This window comes from Cricetulus griseus, chromosome 5 (genome assembly GCF_003668045.3).
Source record: "Cricetulus griseus strain 17A/GY chromosome 5, alternate assembly CriGri-PICRH-1.0, whole genome shotgun sequence".
NCBI lineage: Eukaryota > Metazoa > Chordata > Mammalia > Rodentia > Cricetidae > Cricetulus > Cricetulus griseus.
In genome coordinates, this window is record NC_048598.1 from 31,827,828 (window position 1) to 31,849,720 (window position 21,893).

At 41.7% G+C, this 21,893-nt stretch overlaps 2 protein-coding genes across 3 annotated transcripts; one reads left to right on the top strand and one right to left on the bottom strand.

The window, feature by feature from the left end:
* Positions 1-1,073: 1,073 nt before the first annotated feature.
* On the top strand, positions 1,074-13,695 carry Cacybp (calcyclin binding protein). Of its 2 annotated transcripts, none has more exons than XM_027417263.2 (6): positions 1,074-1,281; positions 6,844-7,060; positions 8,708-8,804; positions 9,391-9,490; positions 11,815-11,912; positions 13,175-13,695. In XM_027417263.2, exons 2-6 carry the CDS (start codon positions 6,958-6,960, stop codon positions 13,329-13,331), a joined length of 555 nt encoding a protein of 184 aa, XP_027273064.1. In that variant the 5' UTR covers positions 1,074-1,281; positions 6,844-6,957; the 3' UTR covers positions 13,332-13,695. The 2 variants fall into 2 exon arrangements, with proteins under 2 accessions (XP_027273064.1, XP_027273065.1); XM_027417264.2 differs by lacking the exon at positions 1,074-1,281 and adding an exon at positions 1,688-1,871.
* A 2,387-nt stretch (positions 13,696-16,082) lies between these two features.
* Mrps14 (mitochondrial ribosomal protein S14) lies at positions 16,083-20,499 on the bottom strand. The gene is made up of 3 exons (XM_027417265.2): positions 20,455-20,499; positions 18,586-18,744; positions 16,083-16,769 (listed from the first exon to the last, which is right to left on the bottom strand). Exons 1-3 carry the CDS (start codon positions 20,497-20,499, stop codon positions 16,587-16,589), a joined length of 387 nt encoding a protein of 128 aa, XP_027273066.1. The 3' UTR covers positions 16,083-16,586.
* Between the last annotated feature and the right edge of the window lie 1,394 nt (positions 20,500-21,893).

Sequence of the window (21,893 nt, forward strand, 5' to 3'; positions counted from 1 at the left end):
TCTACCCCCTACCCTAAACCTTTCCTTCCCTAGGACTGGGTTTTCAGTTTCCTTAACGTAGCCTGATCTCTATATAACCTAGTAAATTCTGCAGTGCATGTCTTTTGACCTTTTGGCCTGGACCAAATTGGTGGCAGCTCCTCTCCTAGTCTGGTCTGAGACTTTTATTTAAATGCAACCAAACACTGTGTACTTTCCTGCCTGACTTAATAATTTTGTGCAACTTTGCATGAGAAATGCACACATGTTGCAATGTAATTACATTAGTGTAAAGTAAAATGTAGTATAGAAGCATTTGCCTTCTGGCTTGTTGATTCTAATTGCTTCTTTAGGCATGTTTAAAGCTGACAGCAGATTGCTTGACCTCCCAATGAGTACTGTTTCTGTTTTATGTCTGTGCTGTCAGAAATTAAAATAATTTTCAAATAAATAGTAAAAGCTGGGTCTTTACTAATCCGGGCTGCTATAACCAGAATATAGTTCTAATAATTTCTCCACCTGGGATCACTTAATTCAAACCCTGCTGCTGAAAACTACAAAATAACTGAACCGTTAGTAAAGAGCGAAGGCACTGGAAATCTTGTTTCAATAGCTCATAAAGGAAACGCAGAATCAAAATTTCGGCCACTGAAGAAGTGCCCGCCTGTCATGACAGAACACGAGGGGGACAATGGGGGATTCCGTGGAAGGCAAGGATGACCGAGGCGGAGGGACAAACACGCCTGGCAAACAGAGTTTAAGTGAGAAGTTTTATTTGAAACGGGAGGAAGAAGGAAAGAGAAAAGAGGTAGAGACCCAGAGACAGAGAGGGGACAGAAGAGAAGAGGGAGACAGGAAAAGTCCTGTCTGCTCCAGGGAACAGCGGGAAAGAGAGAGGAGCGATGGGAGGGGAGGGGAGGGGGAAGCGGGTGAGGGTAGGGAGGGGAGGGAGAGAGAGGTAGAGGGAGGGAGGGGGGCAGGGAGGGGAAAAAGGGGGCGGGGGTGGGATGGGGTGGTGTCTTTCTTTTAAAGGGTTTTTCTGCCGCTCCTGGGCTGACCAGGGTACTGCCTGAGTGTACTCTGCCGGGTGGCAGCGGCGGGCCAGCATGACGCCCGAGTCCTCACACCGCCTTCCCACCACTGCGCCCAGGAGCCTGTCAGCGGCACGTGCAACCCTTCCTAACGTCCTACAAGATGGCGCCGCGTCCAAGGCGCTTGACGCATGACGCACCCAGAATTCCAACGCACACCTAAAGACTCTTTAGGAACCTTCCTCTCTGAACAAACCTGTCCCTTTTGGACGTAAGTAGGCAGCTCTGAGAGCGCGCCTTTGTTCCTTTCTGCCCACAGCTCACACTAGCCAGAGACAAGATGGCGGCCGAGCTGGGCCGGCATCCTAGAGGCGGAAGCAGGCCTTCTCTAAACACTTCCCCTGGGTCCACAAACCGCTGTGCGTTAGTTCCCCGGCTAGGTCAGGCCGTAGCTCCGAGCTGCGACTGCGCAGCGAGGCTACGCGGTAGCGGAAACACGTCTAGGCTGCTGGGACGGAAAGGAAGAGACGTCAGGCTTCTCGAGCATTCGCTCGCTCGCGAGAATTGAGCGTTGCTAGGAGACCTGGCTGGAGGGCGGGCCCAGGCTCGGCGGGGCGGGGCGGGGCCTCAAGGCCTGGGCGGGGCCTCAGGGGCTGGCGGCGGAACCTCGCGAAGGTTCCAGAGGCGTCGCGTGCGGAGGGCGGGCGGCGGGATCGCGCCGGGTCGGTGTAGCTCTCCGCGCCTGCTGCTGTGTCTGTCGCTCTCGGGTGGCGTGTTCCGCGTTTCCTGTCCGCACCGGTGCACCGGTGCAGCTCCGGCCTCGGGCCCGACCGCCACACCATGGCTTCCGCTTTGGAGGAGGTAGGGGTCCGCCTCGACCCACCGGCCCACGCCGCCCGGCGGCCGCGCCTCACCCCGGGCTCGCGTCCTCAGCCCTGACCCTGCCGTGGGCCCGCGGCCTCCGCGCCGCCACCTGCCTGGGCCCTGTGCGCCGGGCCGCGGTCGGGAGTTCGGGGGTGTGTCGGGAGCCCACATGCCTGCGCGGGGCCCCGCCGTGTGCCCGAGGGCCTCCCGGGGACCGGGACCTCCGTTAAAGCCCATTGCAAAAGCTGGTAGCTCCAGGTGGAGGGCAATTGGAAGGCATTCCTGTGCCTACACGGCTAGCCAAGATAGTTTCTTGGGCACCGCACTCTTTCCGTGGGGTGGTTCTACGTCCTGTGTGTTATTTCTGAACGCCCAGGGCTGCACTTACGACTCACTTTGGTCCTTTAGCGGCGCCAGCGGCGGACCTGCAGGCCTTGCCCATGCTAGGCAAGCGCTCCACCGTTGCGTTACATCCCCAATCTTTATGTAATAAGTGCATTAAGAAATAATTGGAAATTTAGTTGTAGGTAATGATAGGGGATTGCATGGCGTCTCTTTATAGGTCTGTAAATTATGAACGTGGGTGACTTGACGTTTTTGGAACCTCAAGCTCTAAAACTCGGCCACAAAATAGGAAATGGTAATCGATCGACTTATGGCCTATGTAGACTTTATGTGATTGATATACGCGTGGGCTATCTGTTAAAATTTCCTTTTCGAAAAATTTCCCCTCACTTTAAAAAGCAAGACATCCGCTTTTAAAGGCAGAAAGATTATTAAGTTATGGTAAAGTATTAATCTTGCCACAAGTAAGTAGCCTTGAGCACATGTGCTCACATGGAGAGTCTGGGGCTACTTAACAGTTGTGCACACATGTAGTTCAGTAGTAAACATTCTCCGAAGGAAGGAACTTTAACTTTATAATTGGGGGGTATGCATTTAGGGGCACATTTTTCTTTTGTGAAATTCACCTTCTTCCATCATTGTTATTTAGTTGCAGAATATTTTCATTTCCTCAAAAAGAAATCCATTGAGTATTGGCTCTGATAAGGCAACAGCTGGGCTGGTACCCTCCATGTTTCTATTTCACCCGTGGTATATCAATACACCATTCCTTTTTAATGGCTGAATAAAACTCCATTGTACATACAGAATGCACATTCATCTGTTGGCATATGGTCGTTTCTCCATTTTGATGATTTTGAATCTTTGTAAACAAGTTTTGTTGTTTTGGGGGCATGTTATTAGTCCATGTAGTTGCTAGATAATAAGGCACGTCCTGGGAAACTACCATTGTCACAAGAATTGCATAAAAGATAGTATTTCTTCATATACTATAACATTTTGTTGTTTTCTTGGGTGTTTGTTGTTCGCATGATACCATCTAAGTGAGTGTGTGGTACCACTTTATGGATTTGTTGTGTGTTTCTCTGGATGTGATACATCTGTTTGTGTATGTGTACCTGGTACACAATCCCATGTCTTTGGGGGGGGTGTCGACGACGACGACGACGTGGGTTCTTTCCCTATTTTGAGCAATTTTTGTTTGCAGGGATAGGTTTCACTAAATAGTCCTGGCTTGGAACTTTCTGTAGTAGTCAGACTCATAGAGATCCACCTGCCTCTGCCTCCAGAGTGGTAGGACTACAGGCATATGCTACCAGGCCAGGCCAGACACATTGGTTTTGAGGCCCCTAGTGCACAACGAGGAGATAGATTCAAAGGAACATACATGTTTACATACAGGAAACAAATGCATGCCAAGAAGGCAAGAAAAATTATGAGATAAAATAGATAGAAACTGCTTTATCTGTTCTTGGTCACCTTAAAGTTTGGATGCACTATGTTGGTTTCAGGGCTGCAAATACAAAAGCCAAGCAATGACTCTTCTGTTGACACCTTACTAAAGAGTGCAGAGTACTTTAGAGCTAAAATTGGCCATAAAGAGGGCCTGGGAATTCTGCCATGAGTCAGCTAGAAAAAGGGTTCCTTTTCCAGGCAAAAGCAAAACCTCTAACTTAGATTTGATAGGTTTCCTTTCTCTTTGTTAAGTAAATTCCTATTGGAGGAATAAGTACTTGCTTTACTTTTAATATTTTTATTATATTGATACTAGAATCCACATGAATTTTGAAGCCACTGAAGGATTTGGAATGAAACACCTTGATTCTATGTTCAAAAGATGAGTGTGCAGTTTTGGATTTTAGAATCAGTATTTCTTGATTGTGGACAGGAGCATCCCTGTTGTGTTTTTTATAAACTGTTGTAAGTAAATACAACAAATGAGATCATAAAGGCCATGTAGTAATAGCGATTATAAAACAAAGGCTAACTCCTTTTTACTTCAAATGCTACCTGATAGCTGGCATTTAAAAGATTTTTAAAAATTATTTTATTCCCCCCCTCCAAGCCTCCCATTTGCTCCCCTTGAGTTTCATGGTCTCTCTTTTCATTAGTTGTTACAAATCTGCTCAGGTCTGTCTTCTTCCCTGGGGAAGACTTTCTCATGCTGTTAGCCTTTTTCGTTTGCCTGTAGTTCTTTGGGCAGGGTTGAGATATCACGGGCTTACCTTGTTCACTTTAGCTTGCCTGTTTTCCTTGCTCACAGTTAGGCAGTTGCACTGATGAGATTTTGGGGCAGGTGGTGAGGGGTGGCTTCTGATATTTCTAGGAGACAGTCTCACAGTAATCTCTGATCCTCTTTCTATTCTAGCCCTCACCTCTTCCACATTTAACCCTGAGCCTTACATAATGCCTTAGGTTAGGGAGTTATGTTGTAGATATATCCATTGAGACTGGACTCCTAGTTTTTGATTGTGGTTTTCTGTTATGGACTCTTCAGTTGTAAAAGGGTCATTTAAAGACTTAACATTAAGCCTTTTATTTAGTATGAAGGTGTAAAGTAAGATTGCTGTTTTTGTGATCAGGTTACCTAGTATGAAGGCAAAAAAAATTTTTTTTACACTTTTTTTATTAATTTATTTTAACATTCCAATCCTGGTTCCCCCTCCCTCCTCTCCTCCCGTCCCTCCCCCACCCCCTTCCTCCCATTTGATACACAGAGAGGGGAAGTCATCTTGTTGAGGTGGGCCCAAGGTACCTCTCCACCCCCACATCCCTGTGTCTAGGCTGGGCAAGGTATCTCTCCATATAGAATGGTCTCCACTAAGATAGTTTGTACATTAGTGTTAGATCTTGGACCCACTGCCAGTGGCCTCATATATTGTCCCAGTCACACCATTGTCACCTATATTAAGAGAGTCAGGCTAGTTCGGTCTTAGGTTCTCCATTTGTCAGACCCAAGTCAGTGCTCTCTCACTAGCTTGGGTCAGCTGATTCTGTGGGTTTCCCTATCATGGTCTTGACTCCTTTGTTCATACATCGCTCCTCTCTCACTTTGATTGTACTCCAGGAGCTTGGCCTATTGGTTAGTTTTGGATTTCTTCATCTGTTTCCATCTGTTTTTGAAGAGGGTTTGAGCTTCTCTGGGGTATGTTTTGTAGGCTGGGTGTCTTTTGCTTTATGTTTGGTATCCACTTATGAGTGAGTCTTTCTGGTTACTCACTCAGGATGTTTTTTTCTAGTTCTGTCCATTTGTCTGTGAATTTTAGGATGTCATTGTTTCTAAGTAGAACTCCATTGTGTAAATTACCACATTTTCTTTATCCATTCTTCAGTAGAGGTGCATCTAGGCTGTTTCCAAGATCAGGCTATTACAAATAATGTTGTTATGAACATAGTTGAACAAATGTCCTTGTGGTGCGAATGTGCCTCCTTTGGGTATATGCCCAAAAGTAGTATTGCAGGGTCTTGAGGTAGGTTGATCCCTGAGTTTCTGAGAAATTGCCATACTGATTTCCACAGCTGCTGTATAAGTTTGCACTCCCACCAGCATAAGCTGTCATTGGTGTTTTTGATCTTGGCCATTCAAGGCAGAAAGCATTTACTCACAATTAACATCAGAGCATGATTGGAGAAATATTTTTGTCTATCTGCCTGTATACGTAATAGCACATGTATGTAGGTGCCCGTGGTGGGCATCAGACACCCGGAGGTGGAATTACAAAAATTTGTGAGCTTCTGGTGTGAGTGCTGGGAACTGAACAGCTAGTTTTTGGAAGAACAGCATGGGCTCTTAGCCACTGAGCTATCTCTCCAGACCCTGCCCATTGATTGTCTTTAATGAAGTTCCACAACATCATAAATGTCTGTCTAGAAACTAGAAGACTTACCTGTTGTATTGGCATGACAAGAAAACAGACTTGTAAAGACCAATTTCCAAGAGTCATAAGGGATTAGATATCCAAAGTTTCCTTTCTTGGTCTCAGATTCTAACCAAAAGATCAACCCAACTGCTGAACAAGACTTTTTCTTAGGAGCAGAATATTTTTACATTTATTTACTACGACATATGTGGAGATAAGGTCTTGATGGTATTGATTCTCCTTCCACCTGGATCCTGGGAATTGAACTCTGCATCAGGCTTGGCAGGGAGCACCTTCACCCACTGAGCCATCTTGCTATTTTATTTTTTATCTTTAATTTAAAAAATTCAAATTCTGAGATAGGAAAATTGATCACTGAAAGTGCAGCCTTTGTTACCTCAGTAAAGTTGCCTTCGCCCTTCCCAGTCAGATGGATTCTCATCTCTTTGACTATAATTAAAGTTTTCTAATATTTGATGTCTAGCTAGGTGTTACAAGGACATCTATAAAAAATTTTCCCCCTACTTTTCTAAAACACAGACAGGTAACAGCCTACCAAACTGGAAAATAAAGACAATTATTGATTTAAGATTGTTTTCCTTTAATAAGAAGGAAATGTGGGTTGTTTACAATTCAGGGAACAAGAAGAAATAATTATGTTTGAAACCTAAAAATTAAAATGAACTTAACTTTTCATTTTATTTCAGTAAGTTGAATTGGATGGTAGGCCTTATTTATCCTAACCTACTTCTATCTTAACACAGTTGCAGAAGGACCTAGAAGAGGTCAAAGTGTTGCTGGAAAAGTCCACTAGGAAAAGAGTTCGTGATACTCTTACAAGTGAAAAATCCAAGATTGAGATAGAAATAAAGAACAAGATGCAGCAGAAATCACAGAAGAAATCAGAACTTGACAATGAAAAGCCAGCTGCTGTGGTTGCTCCTCTTACGACAGGATACACTGTGAAAATCAGTAATTATGGTATGCCCCGTTCCACTATATCTAGTATTCTGCCAAGCAGAAAGAACTACTTCATAATGTATTCATAGATTTTTGTGTGAAGTTTGTGCTCTTTATTTTTAATGTTGACATTTGGCGTGGGTTAGATTACCAAAGTGGCATTAGATAGTGTACTTACTGGGAGGCCAAATTAACAGATTTACGGTGAAAAATTAGGATCTTTTATCTATTTATACTTGTTTGAGTTTTGCTTGTTTTGTGTTTGTGAGATAGTTGCTTGTAGTCCATGCTGGCCTTGAACTGTGGAGATCCTTCTGCCTTCCCTCCTGAGTGCTAGGGTCACAGATGTGAGCCACCAGGCTCATTCTGTTTTATTTGGAGGCCAGGCATCGTGGTATGTTGTCTAGACTGTTTCAAGAGATCCTCCCATTTGTGCCTCCCAAGTAGCTATGTCTTGAAAGGGCTGTGGTTACATTTTTTTTTTTTTTTTAGACTGCTTTGAGAAGTAGAAATAGTTACTGAATTAAACAGTATTGATGTTAAACTGTTGAATTGATGATGACTTTGAACTCCTGATTCTCCTGTTTCCATCTCACAAGTACTGGGGTTATAAATGTGTACCCCCCATGGCAAGATCTATCAAGCTTTAGATGGAGGGCAAATTTTTTTCTTTTTTCCTTTTTTAAGATTTGTTTATTATGTATACAATGTCCTGCCTGCCTGTATGCATGCAGGCCAGAAAAGGGTGCCATATCTAATTACAGATGGTTGTGAGCCACCATGTGGTTGCTGAGAATTGAACTCAGAACCTCTAGAAAAGCAGCCACTGCTCTTAACCTCTGAGCGATCTCTCCAGCCCCGAAGGGCAAAATTTTTTTAAAAAAACAAGAAGCCAGTCTTCTCGTATTTGGGCATAGTGACACAGAATTTAATCATAGTTATGGTAGGAAGGCTATGGTAGGAAGATTGCAAGTTTGATGCCAACTTTGGCAGTTTAGATCTTTCTCAAAATAAAAATGAAAAATTTTAGCTGGAGAGAAACTGGTAGAGGTCTTGCTGGTATTCATAAGAAAGATGAAATGCATTTAATGACCCTAGCTTTGCATTTAGAAACTGAATCTTACTGTACATTCTCCCACTTGTTGGATGCTTATTCTCAGGAATAGTACTGTTTTCAGAAGTTCGGTTTTGAGACATAGCTTCTCCATATTGAGAATTTTTAATGATTCCTTTTTATTTTTTATGTGCATTAGCGTTTTGCTTGCATGTATGTCTGTGTGAGGGTGTCAGATCCCCTGGAACTGGAGTTATAGTTGCCATCTCTCTGTCCCATATCTTGAGAATTTTTAATTTATTTGTGTGTGTGTGTCTGTTTCTGGAGTAACAGTAAAACTGTTACCGAGTTTTATTTTCTGAATTTTATTTACGGGTATGGGTGTTTGTTTGCATGTATGTCTGTGCGTCACCTGCATGCCTCAGAGTCTAAAAGAGGGTTTCTGATACCCTAGGACTAGACTTGCAGATGCTATGAACTGCCATGTCGGTGCTGGGCCTTGAACTCTGGTTCTTTGGGGAGAACAGCCAGTGCTTTTAACTGCTGAGTTTTATATTAAGCCATGTTCTATGGATAGTTTCAGATGTGTCTGTTCATCTTTTTTGTTTTGCTAGGATGGGATCAATCAGATAAGTTTGTGAAAATCTACATTACCTTAACTGGAGTTCATCAGGTTCCCACTGAAAATGTGCAGGTACACTTCACTGAGAGGTGCGTTCTTGTTACTGGAAGTACAGCTATCATTGCCTTATTTTTATCATAGGAATCTTGTCTTCTGTATGGCTTCCAAAATTCTGCTGAACAACCAAGTCTACATACTAACCCAGTTGTTCTCAATATGGGTCGAAAACCCTTGGGAAGGTCAAGTGACCCTTTCACAGGGGTTGTATATCAGATATCCCACATAGCATATATTTTCATTGTAATTCTTTTTTTGGGGGGGGTTCGAGACAGGGTTGCTCTGTAGCTTTGAAGGCTGTCCTGGAATTCACTCTGTAGACCAGGCTGGCCTCGAACTCACAGAGATCCTCCTGCCTCTGCCTCCGAGTGCTACGATTAAAGGTGTGCACCACCAATGCCCAGCTTTTCATTGCGATTCTTAACAGTAGCACAAGTACAGTAATGAAGTAGCAATGAAAATACTTTTATGGTTGGGGGTCACCACAACATGAGGAATTGTATTAAGGGAGAAGGTTGAGAACTACTGCCCTAAGTCAAAGCTGTTGACTTGTCTCAAGAACCATAGAGTGACTGTCATAGAACCAGAAAGATAATGCATTCCCTGTTGTGTTTGTAGGTCATTTGATCTTTTGGTAAAAAATCTCAATGGCAAGAATTACTCCATGATTGTGAACAATCTTTTGAAACCCATCTCTGTGGAAAGCAGTTCAAAAAAAGTGAGTATTGTGAGAGAGAGAGAGAGTGTGTGTGTGCGCGCGCGCGTGTGTGTGTGTGTGTGTGTGTGTGTGTGTGTGTGTGTGTGTGTGTGTGTGTGTTGTGCGCGCACACGCGTGAAAATATTGTAAAACTTTATTAAATTGAATCTGGCTGATTTAGGGCAGAGATGAACTATAAGTTTTCAGCTGTATCTAGCTCCAGTACAGTACAGTCCACAGGCTGATCTGTAAGTAGTTCATTACTGGAATAACCATTCTTACGTTCTTTTGGTGTCTGCTTCTCCTACGGTGGCAAAATAGATCATTTAGCCCATGAAATGAAAAATAAATAATTTACTGTTTGGCCCTTTGAAGGAAGTTTGCCAATTCATTGTAGAATATATTAAAAGTAAGGAGAAATGTTTTCAGTGAGTAAGAGTTTTAATGCCAGCTTTATCCCTTAGTAGTTGTGACCCCTGGTGGTTCTTTGTACAGTGGTAATTTCATAAAGTAGGAATGATATACTGGTAAATAAATAGGAAGCACTAACATAAATAGTATACTATTAGCTGTGTTATATGTAAATTTCTGATGCATATAAGGATCTCTTAAGTACTTAATTGCTGAAGTTGTAAAAAATAAGGAAGTTTTCATTAAAAAATCAGTTGCTTATGCTTTTTACAAACTTACACAACCCTTTTTTCAGTTTAAAAAGTGATGTTTAATATATCAAATGTATAGACATGTAATTCTTCCATGTTATGTATTTGCTTAAAAGTAGTAATAAATGCCATGTGTTAAGTATCCAGTTCTCCCTGCAGTAGCCTATTTGTTATGTCTCATAGTCAGAGGAATAATCAAAGCATCTAGGAGTTACACATTGTTGAGTTAAAAAGTTGTTTACCTTCCTTGCTCTCCTTTCAGACCCCTCTAGTTTTCCTTAAATCACTGAGATTTAGTCCTTTCAATACACTATAACTGTTTCACCTAGGAGCTATTCATTTTTGTTTTGTTTTTGTTTGTTTTGGTTTTCGAGACAGGGTTTCTCTGTAGCTTTGGCGCCTGTCCTGGAATTCACTCAGTAGACCAGGCTGGCCTCAGAATCAGAGATTCACCTGTCTTTGCCTCCCAAGTGTTGGGATTAAAGGTGTGCACCACCACCACCCGACAAGATAATTCTTTTTGCTATGCTAGCTGTCTGTGGTGTTCTCCTTTCAGGTCTTAGGTTTCACTTGGTTCACATTTTGTCCCAGTGAAGTCCTTCTAAAGTTTTTTCCACACTTCCCATTAATATTCTCTTTTAAGTCTTTGTGTATGTACATACACCATGATGCATATGTGGAGATCAGAAGACAGTCTCATGTCAGTCCTCACCTTCTACCCTGTTAGGGACAGAGTCTTATTGGTTCACCACTATATGTACCAGGCTACCTGGCCTACAAGCTTCTTGGATTTCCTGTCTCCCATCTTGCCATAGGAGTGCTGGGACTACAGTTGTGTATGACCATGCCTGGCTTTTTTTTTTTTTACTTGGGTTGTAGATACCTGATCAGGTCCTTGTGTTTGCATTGAAATGCTGTCCTATTTAAGTTGTTGTGATAAAATACCAAGGCCAAAAGTAACATGTCCAGATCATAGTCAGTCATGAAGGGAACTCAAGGCAGGAACAAAGCAGAGGCCATGAAGGAAAGACCATGAAGTAAGAATACCGGCTTGTTCTTTGGGGCTTGCTCAGCTTTATTCTTAGGCAACCCAAGACTACCTGCCCAGGGATTATATAGTCCCTGCCAATCAATCAAGAAAATGCCCTACAGACTTGCCAGCAGGCAATCTGATGGAGGTACTTTCTCACTTTAGGGTCCTTTTTCTAGATACTCTAGCTTGTGTCAGTTAACACAAAATCAACCAGAACACATGCACATGAGTTTACCTACAACCAAGGTAGGTTCAGCCCAAGGGTCTCTTCAAATAGGTCTCTGGTAGCCCAGACAGTACTCCATTCCACTAAGAAGCTAAAAGTGACTTTGAACTCTTGGTAATCCTGCCTCTACAAAGTTCTGAGGTTACAGGTGTGTGCCACAATGCCTTGTTTTATGTGATAATAGGAATCAGACCAGGGCCTCATGAATTCTGAGCAAGCCTCTACCAGCTGAACCATGTCCCCAACCCTATGTTCAGATCTTGATGGCATTAGCATCAAAGGTATTCCACTTGTTTGTATAAAAGTATTACTAGCATCAAGAATGAGTATTAACATACTAGGCACTTGATTGGTAACAGCATTTCTTAAAATACTCATGCTTATTTCTATGTTACAAGCTCCTACTCCTCTCCTTTTCTTCCAGGTCAAGACTGATACAGTTATCATCTTATGTAGAAAGAAAGCAGAAAACACACGATGGGACTACTTAACTCAGGTGGAAAAAGAATGCAAAGAGAAAGAGTAAGTTTAATAATTTTACTACTTTTATCTGGGGTTATGGTTTCACTTCATGGCTAATAGTTGTACAAGCAAAGTGTTTATCTCCTGATGTCTTATATCTGCTTTCAACTATCAGAAGCTTTGTTTTTTGAGATATGGTCTCTCTGGTATGTAGTTTGGCTGTCTTTGAACTTGCTAGGCTGGCCTTGAACTAACAGATCCACCTGCCTCTGCCTCCTGAGTTCTGGGATTAAAGGTGTGTGCAACTACACCCAGCCTGTCAGAGCCTATTTGAGGATGGCAAGGGCCAGTTTAAGACAATTGTTGTATAGCTTGTTCTTTAGCATTATTTCATCCCTGGGCATCTTGGTGTGTCTCTAGATACTGTGGCCTGATCTCAAATAATTCTGCTCTAGGAATTCAAGAAGAGTTCAGCTACCCAAAGCGTTTGATTCCTTACATGCTTCTGAGGTGTATAGTTGGTTTCTCTATCATTGATTTTATGTGACAAGGATACTGTTCTTTTTAAGTCCTGTATTCTTTTGTCTCCCAAGTAATGAGAGTGTATGCATTTACTACCACATCCAGTTTTACTTTTATCCTTCATGACTTAAAGATCTTACCAGATAGATGACTTCCACTGTGGATCAGTTTTAAGCTTGCTCCTATAGTTGGTAGTGCCTTGTACTGAGTCAGTTACTCATTTTTGTCATTCCTCATCTGATAGCCAGAATGCATTTGGGAAGTGGTAGGCTAGAGTTAGGAGTATTTTGACTATTTGGGGAGTTGATTTAAACGTGAGCCTAATGAGTCCTATTTCAAAAATTAAAAGTAAAGCTGATTGGCTGTTTGGACATTCATTGAAAACTAGAATTGCTTACCACATTAAAGAGTATAACCTCAGCACTAGACCCAGATCCATAGATCTCAAGTTTAGTGGTTTTTCTAGTTAAAATGTATTAGTTTCATTATATTTCCATACCATAATACCTGCTTGTAGTGATGTGAAGATCAGTAAGTTGAGAGAGTTATTATTCACATTTGCATATCTTCTCTTAAAATCTCACTGTCTCGTGATCAGTCCTTGCCATTTGGTGCTCTCTCCTTGTGTGCCAGGCACATGTGGGTATGCAGTTTTACCAGGATGAAGCTAGGCATATTATTTTGCTTATTTTGTATGTTCTAGCACCCTTCTCTGTACTCTTCTTATTCCTACTAGTTACAACCTAAGAATGTCTTTCCATGCTTCAATTTTTCATTGTAGACTGTTTTCTTTTTCACAGAAAGCCTTCCTATGACACTGAAACAGATCCTAGTGAGGGATTAATGAACGTTCTAAAGAAAATTTATGAAGATGGAGATGATGACATGAAACGAACCATTAATAAGGCATGGGTGGAATCCAGAGAGAAGCAAGCCAGAGAAGACACGGAATTTTGAGACTTTTAAGTCCTTTGGGAACTGTGATGTGGAATGCTCATGTTTCCAGTAAGGGAATGTTGTTGAACTGCACATAAAATTTAAAAGATAACTATTTACACAGCCTTCTAAGTAAAGACAGCAAATTCTCCATTTCTTACTGGAGGATTTGATTTAAATAAATATGCTTATTAAACTTTCTCCTTCATTAGCATCCCAGTCATTTTCTTTAAGAAAAGGTCATATGGCATTCTTACTGAAATGTTAAAAAGGAAATCTTAAGTGTTCCTTTGGTTCTGGCTGAGAGGTAAAAAACAAAGTATTTGCCTATCTGTAACTGACATCTCCCACTAATGTAAAAATAAAACCAAAATTTTGCATAAGATTCAAATTTGTACACAAACTTGAAGTTACTATAGACCCGTTACCCGTTATTACCAGCTTAAGCAATGTGTGTGCCATGTGCTACCATGTACTGTTGATTTAAGTATATTTATGAACATAAAATTTAAGCAAAATACAAATGGTAAAAATAGACCAACATCTTATATTGGTAAGTACTGCCATGGATCAGTTGGCTTATAAAACTATAACCACGATGCAAAAGTTTGAAAATTCATCTATTCCTTTGTTCAATAAAGTTGAAGTTTTACATAAAAGACCAGTTTTGCTATCTGTTTTGTAGAGTATTTAAAAAGTTAGGCTGTCAGCCAGCGTTGGTGGCGCACGCCTTTAATCCCAGCATTCGGGAGGCAGAGGCAGGCAGATCTCTGTGTGTGAGTTCGAGGCCAGCCTGGTCTCCAGAGCAAGTGCCAGGATAGGCTCCAAAGCTACACAGAGAAACCACAAAAAAAAAAAAAAAAAAAAGTTAGGCTGTCACTGCATTCAGTTCTGAATGTAGTAACATTCAGAAAAGAAGGGCTGGATTGATGGCTCAGCTGTTAAAGGCTAAGCTCACCACTAAAAGAAGAAAGCAATTAGATAATAGAAGAAAAAGCTAGTAGAACCAATCCAACTATAGTTAATTAGGTAAAAGTCAGAACTTAACATACAGAAAAGTGTGATTGGAACTATAATGCCTCTAGAACTGTGGTACTGAAACAAAAAATAAACAGACTGGTGAAACAAATTAGATTGCATATTAGAAGATTTAGAGTAGTAAGAGTTGTGTTTGGTAGGGGAAGATGAGTTTGATAGCAATATAACTTAAACAGCCATATTCTCCACATTTATAGCATCAAAGATACAATTGTAAAGCAGAAGGTATACAAGTACCAGAAGAGATGAAATTCATTAAAACTGAAGATTGAGGGGAAAATCATGATTTAAAGTATAAAAGGAAAATATGTGGCAAAACACACAACCAAAAGGTGAAATTATGGCCTTACTTCTTAAAGGCCCCACCTCTTAATACCATGGACTGGGCATTAAGTTTCATATCCATTCTGGAGAGACAACTATTTAAATAATAGTATGCACACTGAGTTTAGTACAAGTTGTCCTCAAGTATCTTTAGAGTATTGTCATTTGTCCACCACTAATGAGATGGATTCTAAATAATTTGTGCCACAATTACTGGTACTAGTAATATACTAGAATTTTCATATATTGTAAAAGTAAAAATGGTAATATTAAGAGTTGATATTTTTAAAGGTTATTTTTATTATTTTTGAATTATGTGTACGTGTGTGGGTATTTACATGTCACTGTGGTTGTTCAAAGCTGCCAGAGGTGTTGGATTCCCCAGGGACCTAAATTGCAAGTGGTTATGAGCAGTCCAATGTAGACCAGGTTGACCTTGCATTCACATAGATCTGCCTGCCTCTCCCTCTCCAGTGCTGGGACTAAAGATGTGCATCACCACCATTTGTCTAGAGTCTTGTTAACTTGGAACTGCACTCTGGTCCCCTGGAAGAGCAGTAAGCATTCTCTGCTGAGCCATCCCTCCAGCCTCCACACATTTCTGGGGTTGGAGAGAACTCAGCCTGAGCTCTCACAGATAACCTCAGTTCCGTTTCCAACACCAGGTGGCTTACAACAAGACTTTTAACCCCAGCTCCAATGGTATCTAACACCTCTGGCCTCCCCAGGCACTTACCACCATTACCCCCACATATAAACATAATTAAAAATCTTGACTTAGGAGCTCTAGTGCATTTTCTCTAAACACCACTTCCTACTAAATGAACCAGAGATTCCCTAAAGACAAATGTTGGAATCAGGAAGGTAATACAAGCTAAATAGGCTTTTATGCCAGTAAGCAAGGACATGATAAATAACCTTATTTGCAGGATATCTATGTCAATGAGCATGAGAAGAGTGAGCAGAGTGAACTGAAGCACCAATATATACAAATTTCTATGTCCACAAAATGAAGAATGAATTTGTTTCCATATTTATTGGTATGTGTACCAACTTGTTTCCTCTGAAAATTTATTACACATTAAGAAATAAAGTACTTTAGTAATGGTTGAAATGTGTAAGCTGCTAGCAACAAGTGAGCTTTAAATAGAAAGGTCAAGCTAGCCCTATCTGAACTCACTGATTAAGCATTAATATAAGCATTAAAAGTTGGACAACCAGGGGCTAGAGAGATGGCTCAGTGGTTAACAACACTGGCTACTCTTCCAGAGGACCGGAGTTCAATTCCCAGCACATACATGGCAGCTACAACACCCTCATCTGGCCTCTGAGTACTAGGCACACACAGCACAGATTTACATGTAGACAAAACACCTATACAAATAAACACTAAAAAGATGAAACAAAAAAGCTATTTAGCAGTTCATTTATTCATTTATTTAGTGTCACACAAAGTTGACACTAAATATAATCTAAAATACCCTCTTTAACACTCCATCTATTGCTATTCCAAAGGTGATAGTAACTGCAGGCCAGGGAAGCTAGCTGAGGGGTACAATGCCATAGAAAGGCGACTTGTCAATTAGATGGACATCTATAACTGTTTCGTGAAATTACTATTTAAAAACAAGTTATTTTGTTACTAAACATCAAACTTGAAGGAAAACACCATTATTCCACAGAAAATATTTTTATTCCTCTCTTATACCTTGTATGGGAGTAATGTGCCTATTGTAAAGTTAAAGAGAAAATCACATTTCTTCATTTAAAAACCTAAAAACAATTTAACTGTAGACAGTATCAGGTAGACTAAACATACGACACGCTATAAAAAACTAGGGTCTGGTCTTTATTAGTAAAGTCTCTTTTGCCAGAATTGACTTCCCGGGCAGCTGAGTAGGTTCTGAAACTGATTTACCATATTGCTCGCTGAACTCCAGAAAGTAGTCCATGGTCAGCTAAGTGGCGGAAGACAATGCGACTAAGCCTCCAACGGCGCTTTACAGCACGTGGACGGGATGTCATAACACATCGGTTTCTGATTCTCACAGGACAGCTATCCCGTGGAAGAGCAGCAATTTCTTCACTAGCCATGTCCTAGGGGAAGATTATAACACAGATCACAACTCAGTCCTAAAGCAAAGGAAAGATGGACTAGAATCTTAGCCAAACACTGGATGTGGTAGTAAGACTTAATCTTAAAGTGGAAACAAACCAGAAATGGATGTTGTTTTTCCAAGATGACTTTAAAGATTACAATGAGAAAAATCCACAAACCATAATTACAAAGTACATTTTTATAAGCAATATATACTTTGTAGCCAGCACTGAATTATAAAATAACATTACAGCACCCAAGGTTTTATCTGTGTCTTCTTTTAGGGGTACTGGCTAACAGCTAACATGTTCACTAACATTGTAAGTACACATTTCCTTGTTGTAAATTGTATCTAATATGCTCAAATAACCTTTTTTTCTTTCTATTCATTTGTTTGGCTTTTTTTTTTTTTAATTCAACAATATGCTTGTGAGACCACCTACATTGTTCCAGTGTCATTAATATTCTCAGTCTCTTTGGTGTTCATTTTGTTGAGTATGCTGGAATTCCTTGATCTATTCTATAGCTGGTTGAAATCTTGAGTAGCTTCCAGTTTTGAGCTACTGTGAAGAGTGCTGCTCCATACATCCATGTTTAGGTCATTTAGAAAAAGTATGTGAATGCATTTATTGCCCCATACAGACACACATTAATTCTCTGAAGTATGAAAGCTTGAAACCTGAGATGAAACAGTAGAAAGACCATGGCTTGAGACTAGTAAAAAGCTGGATCAACAAGAGCCTGAAAGTCTTACAAAGATTCTGACTACTGCAGAAATAAAGGAGGTGATCAGACAAGATTTACACAAAAAAAAAATTTGCAACATCCATGAATCTTGCACAAGTATTGTCTATGAAACTGGTGATTGAGAAGAAAAAGTATGGCATATTAGGCTTATGTTGTCAGTAAAAGTTTATTCTTACATAAAAGAGTATGTTAATATATATACTTATACCAATACATTTGTCAGAGGTATTGGCATCTACCACTGACCCTATGATAGACTGTGGAACCAGGAAGCAGAGGCAGGTGGATCTCTTGAGTTCGAGGCCAGCCTGGTCTACAGATCAAGTTCCAGGACAGCCAGAGCTACAAAGAGAACTCCTGTCTCAAAAAACCAAAGGGGTGGGGGTGGGGGGGTGAAGAATACATAAACAGACTAAATCATTCTGCCAATTTGTATAAATGTTTGTTTTGTTTCTTTCTGTGAACTTTCAGTAAAGTAAGTAGCCTTGATTTTCTAATTTCCTACAAGCCTCTTCAGTTCAGTACATGTATTATGCCATCACCTAAGTATAAAACCAAATGCCACAGGAAGCCAAACAGGGTTGACACCCTCTTATTTAACTGGAAGTACATGAGAAGAAAGGAAGGCTAAATGGAAGACTACCTAACCATGGACCTGGAAAGGGCAAAAGTTCAGGACGGCAGGTCTTGAGTAAGGACCACAGGTCATGTGTTTTGTACATAGCCCATGCATCAGCAATACCTCCAAATGCCTTGAAGGTTCCAAGACTGGTATGAAACTGGGGAGACCTTTCATCAAAATACTTCTTACTTTCTATGTGGTCACCACTCAGTAGTACTATGTAGGGATTGTATAATGAAATGGCTGAAAAACCAGGAAGGAGTGAACAGTTGTCCTTTAGCCTAAACTTACCAAAGTTGGTTTTAAGGCTATTTATGTAAACTTGAGTATTTGATCTTATTCTCCAGAAAATTACATTAATACTAAGTTGCAATAAAAAGCATCAAAAAGAATCTGAAATGACATCAGTAAATGATATTGGGAAAGACAGGGACTCAGCAGCTAACCTGAAGGTCTTTTGGCAAAATGGTATTCTTTCTGAGTGAATTGATCCGAAGTCTCTCATCTGCATATTCATAAGCCATTTTTCGTCTCTTCACATCACGCAACATTTTCCAGTCTACATAGTAACCTCGAACTTGACTTGATGTTGATGGAGGGACTGCCTAAAAGACAGAGACAGGATCACAGGCACTGCAAGTGTTTTTCCAATCCTGTAAACTTCTTTCAGTCTCTACTTAGGACTTTTGGCAATAAAAAAAAAAAAGTACATTTATTTGGCACATATACATGCACACAAGTGCTTGTGTATGGATGGACATGTTTGTGAAGGTCAGAGGCCAACCTGTGAGTCCGTACTGTGTGTATGTGAATGGCCATGCATGTGGAGGTCAGAGGACAACTTTCTGTCAGCTCTCTCCTCTACCACGAGTCCTCACATTGAACTAGACAGGCTTGGTGGTAAGCATTTTACCCACTGAGCCATCTCACCAGCCCAAGACTTAGTATTTTAAAAAACTGATTTATTACATTTATTTATTTGCTTGTGCATGTACATACTATAACCCAAGTGGAAATCAGAGGACAATTTGCAGGAGTTCCTCTTCCTTAAATCACTGTCCCCTGCTCCCAATCCCTAATGTTCCGGTGACTTTAATGTTCCTTAGTTATTAAATCAGAAGCAATGTGAGGAGAATTTCCAAACTTCCATACCTATTCACTCAAATGTAGCTTTTGTACTACAGTCTGTAACCCCTCCAGGGTTATGTCAACTTTCTGTTACAGTGGCCGCTAGACATGGATATGGCTGTGAGCAGTACAACTGGGGACATAATTCTTGATACTAAGTCACTTAAATTTTCAAATAGCAAGCAACTTTGTTTTTGGCACAATTGCGTTTTTCCACTATATCATTTGCAAAATTTAGCATCCCAACAGCAGTATGTTTTAGGTATAAAACACAAGTAAGATTTTGAAAACCTACTTCCAACAGAGGAATGTAAATGTCTCACAAATCACTATATATAATCTTGACTTGTTAAAATATGGATATACCTGGCTAAAAATATCTATCAAAATTAACTTGTACCTACTTTCTTACTTCAGTTTAAATACTAGAAAAAATACCAATCACCCTTGTTTGGCTTTACATTTCTATTGGACAAAAGTGCTAGACGTGACCTGTACATGATCCTGAGATCAAACTTCATACACGAGACCCTATGTCACCTCCTGCTTGCAAAGGCAGAGCTCTGGCGATCCTTCCCTGTTCTCTGGATCATCATTTCCCACTTTAGTGGGTCCCCCCCCCCAGACGTTGTTGTTTATATCTGATAACGATATCTTACGAATATGATGTTCCTTCTGTCGTGGTAAAGGAAAAAGAACTAAGTAAGGTCTCTCTCTCTGTCTCTGGCTGACACCGCCCTCCCCACCACCCCTTGCAGAACTCTCCCGAACACTTCTCCAATTTCCTTTGCTGTTTTTCCCAGTTTCTGTGCGCATCGTAACACTGTCACTCCTCAAATCTTTCATTAACCTTCCAGTTTTAGCGGAATGGCCTGCTCCCTGTTCGAAATTCTGTCACCACCCGTGAGGCCTCAATCCTCCGGTCCCTTTTCTGTTCTATTTACACGCACGCAGCTCCTGAAAGCCGGGATCAACCTCTCAGCTTTCAAATCAGGGCTCCACGCTTAAACACCAAACCCTCCTTTGCCGGTTAGGCCTCTCCGAACCAAGCCGGAAGGGGAAAGCGGATGGTAGGAGGCCTGGGATTGGTCCTCCGTGTGCATGACAGTCCCCAGGGTACCGGGCAACCCACAGGACACGGGGTTCAGGGGTGAGAAGTGGGCTGGCGAGAAAGGCAAGGGCCTGACCTGCCGGAAAGTCCGCAGCAGCGAGCCCAACAAGGACGCCGCCATGTCGTCCGCCCCACCAGCCAACCGCTGCTGCGTTACAGCGCCGGAAAAGGTAGGTTGTGGGGCGGGGCCTGTGGCTAAAAGGGCGGGCCCGGGGCAGGATTTAGCCTATAAGGAGGCAGGGGCTAGGTACGGGATTTGCGCTCTCACGGTTTTTCACGGGACCCGGGAGAACCATCCAGTCGGCCCGCCCGCTCCGGAAGAGGTGGTGCAGTGAGCACGCGCGCTGCTCTCTTTCCCGGGGCCGGGTTGTTGCCCCGCCCAACCTGCTCTCGCAGTCTCTGTTGGCGGAAGCTTGCCGGCGTCTGTCACTCGTCCTGCGGAACTGGCACGTGCCGCGTTCCTGCCGTAATGGTGACGGATGTGATGATGGCAGTGGCGCAGAGTTTCTATTTGCGTGTCTAGGGTTTTAATAATACACATTGTATCTGTGTATTTGTTCCTCTCTCCTCTCTCCTCTCTCTCTCTATTGTGTGCCATTGAAAACTTCTGTTTTCATATAGTACAGGGTACTTTGCTGAAAGTACTTTGCTCCTAGCCTGATTTGGTGAGGAACCGCCCATTGGGCTATTTACATAGGGACACCCCAGTACAAAAGAGAACTTTTTCTTTAGTGATTCCAATTTATTGAACAATTCTCTTTAAAAAAAATAATTTATTTAACTTTATTTTATGTGCACAAAAGTATCGGATCTCCTGGAATTGGAGTTACAGACAGCTGTGAGCTACCATGTGGGTGCTGGGAATTGAACCCAGGGCCTCTGGAAGAAGAGCCAGTGCTCTCAACCACTGAGCCATCTCTCCACCCCTTATTGAACATTTCTTTTTTTTTTAAGACTTTATTTATTTATTATGTATACAACATTCTGCTTCCATGTATATCTGCACACCAGAAGAGGGCACCAGATCTTATAACGGATGGTTGCGAGCCACCATGTGGTTGCTGGGAATTGAACTCAGGACCTCTGAAAGAGCAGTCAGTGCTCTTAACCTCTGAGCCATCTCTCCAGCCCCCCCCCCTTTGTTTTTCTTATTGAACATTTCTAACGGATTAGAGAGAGTCAGACTGAAACTATCTGACAAGAGTAGACAGCGGGATCAAAAAACTCCTACACCAGCCTCAGCAGGCAGACATCGGTCTCAAACCCTTGTTCACACCCTTCCGGAACTCCCTACAATTGTGCGAAGTCTATAGTCCTCTCTAGACATGGCTACACTGCAAACCCTTATTATCTTTTTGTTGTTTTAAGATGCCTGTTTCTGGATGGGTGGTGGCGGAGCATGCCTTTAATCCCAGAACTTGGGAACCAGAGGCAGGTGGATGTATGTGAGTTCAAGGCCAGCCTGGTCTACAAAGTTAAGTTCCAGAACAGTCAGGACTGTTGCACGGAGAAACC

What these genes read in the sequence shown, in the direction of transcription:
- Cacybp (XM_027417264.2), top strand. Translation starts at nt 1,851, where the DNA reads ATGGCTTCCGCTTTGGAGGAG. An exon ending in TGGCTTCCGCTTTGGAGGAG is followed by an intron (nt 1,872 to 6,843) that starts GTAGGGGTCCGC and finishes ATCTTAACACAG; the next exon opens with TTGCAGAAGGACCTAGAAGA. An exon ending in TGGAAAGCAGTTCAAAAAAA is followed by an intron (nt 9,491 to 11,814) that starts GTGAGTATTGTG and finishes CTTTTCTTCCAG; the next exon opens with GTCAAGACTGATACAGTTAT.
- Mrps14 (XM_027417265.2), bottom strand. Translation starts at nt 20,499, where the DNA reads ATGGCGGCGTCCTTGTTGGGCTCGCTGCTGCGGACTTTCCGGCAG. An exon ending in TGCTGCGGACTTTCCGGCAG is followed by an intron (nt 18,745 to 20,454) that starts GTCAGGCCCTTG and finishes TCTGTCTTTTAG; the next exon opens with GCAGTCCCTCCATCAACATC. An exon ending in TTTTGCCAAAAGACCTTCAG is followed by an intron (nt 16,770 to 18,585) that starts GTTAGCTGCTGA and finishes ATCTTCCCCTAG; the next exon opens with GACATGGCTAGTGAAGAAAT.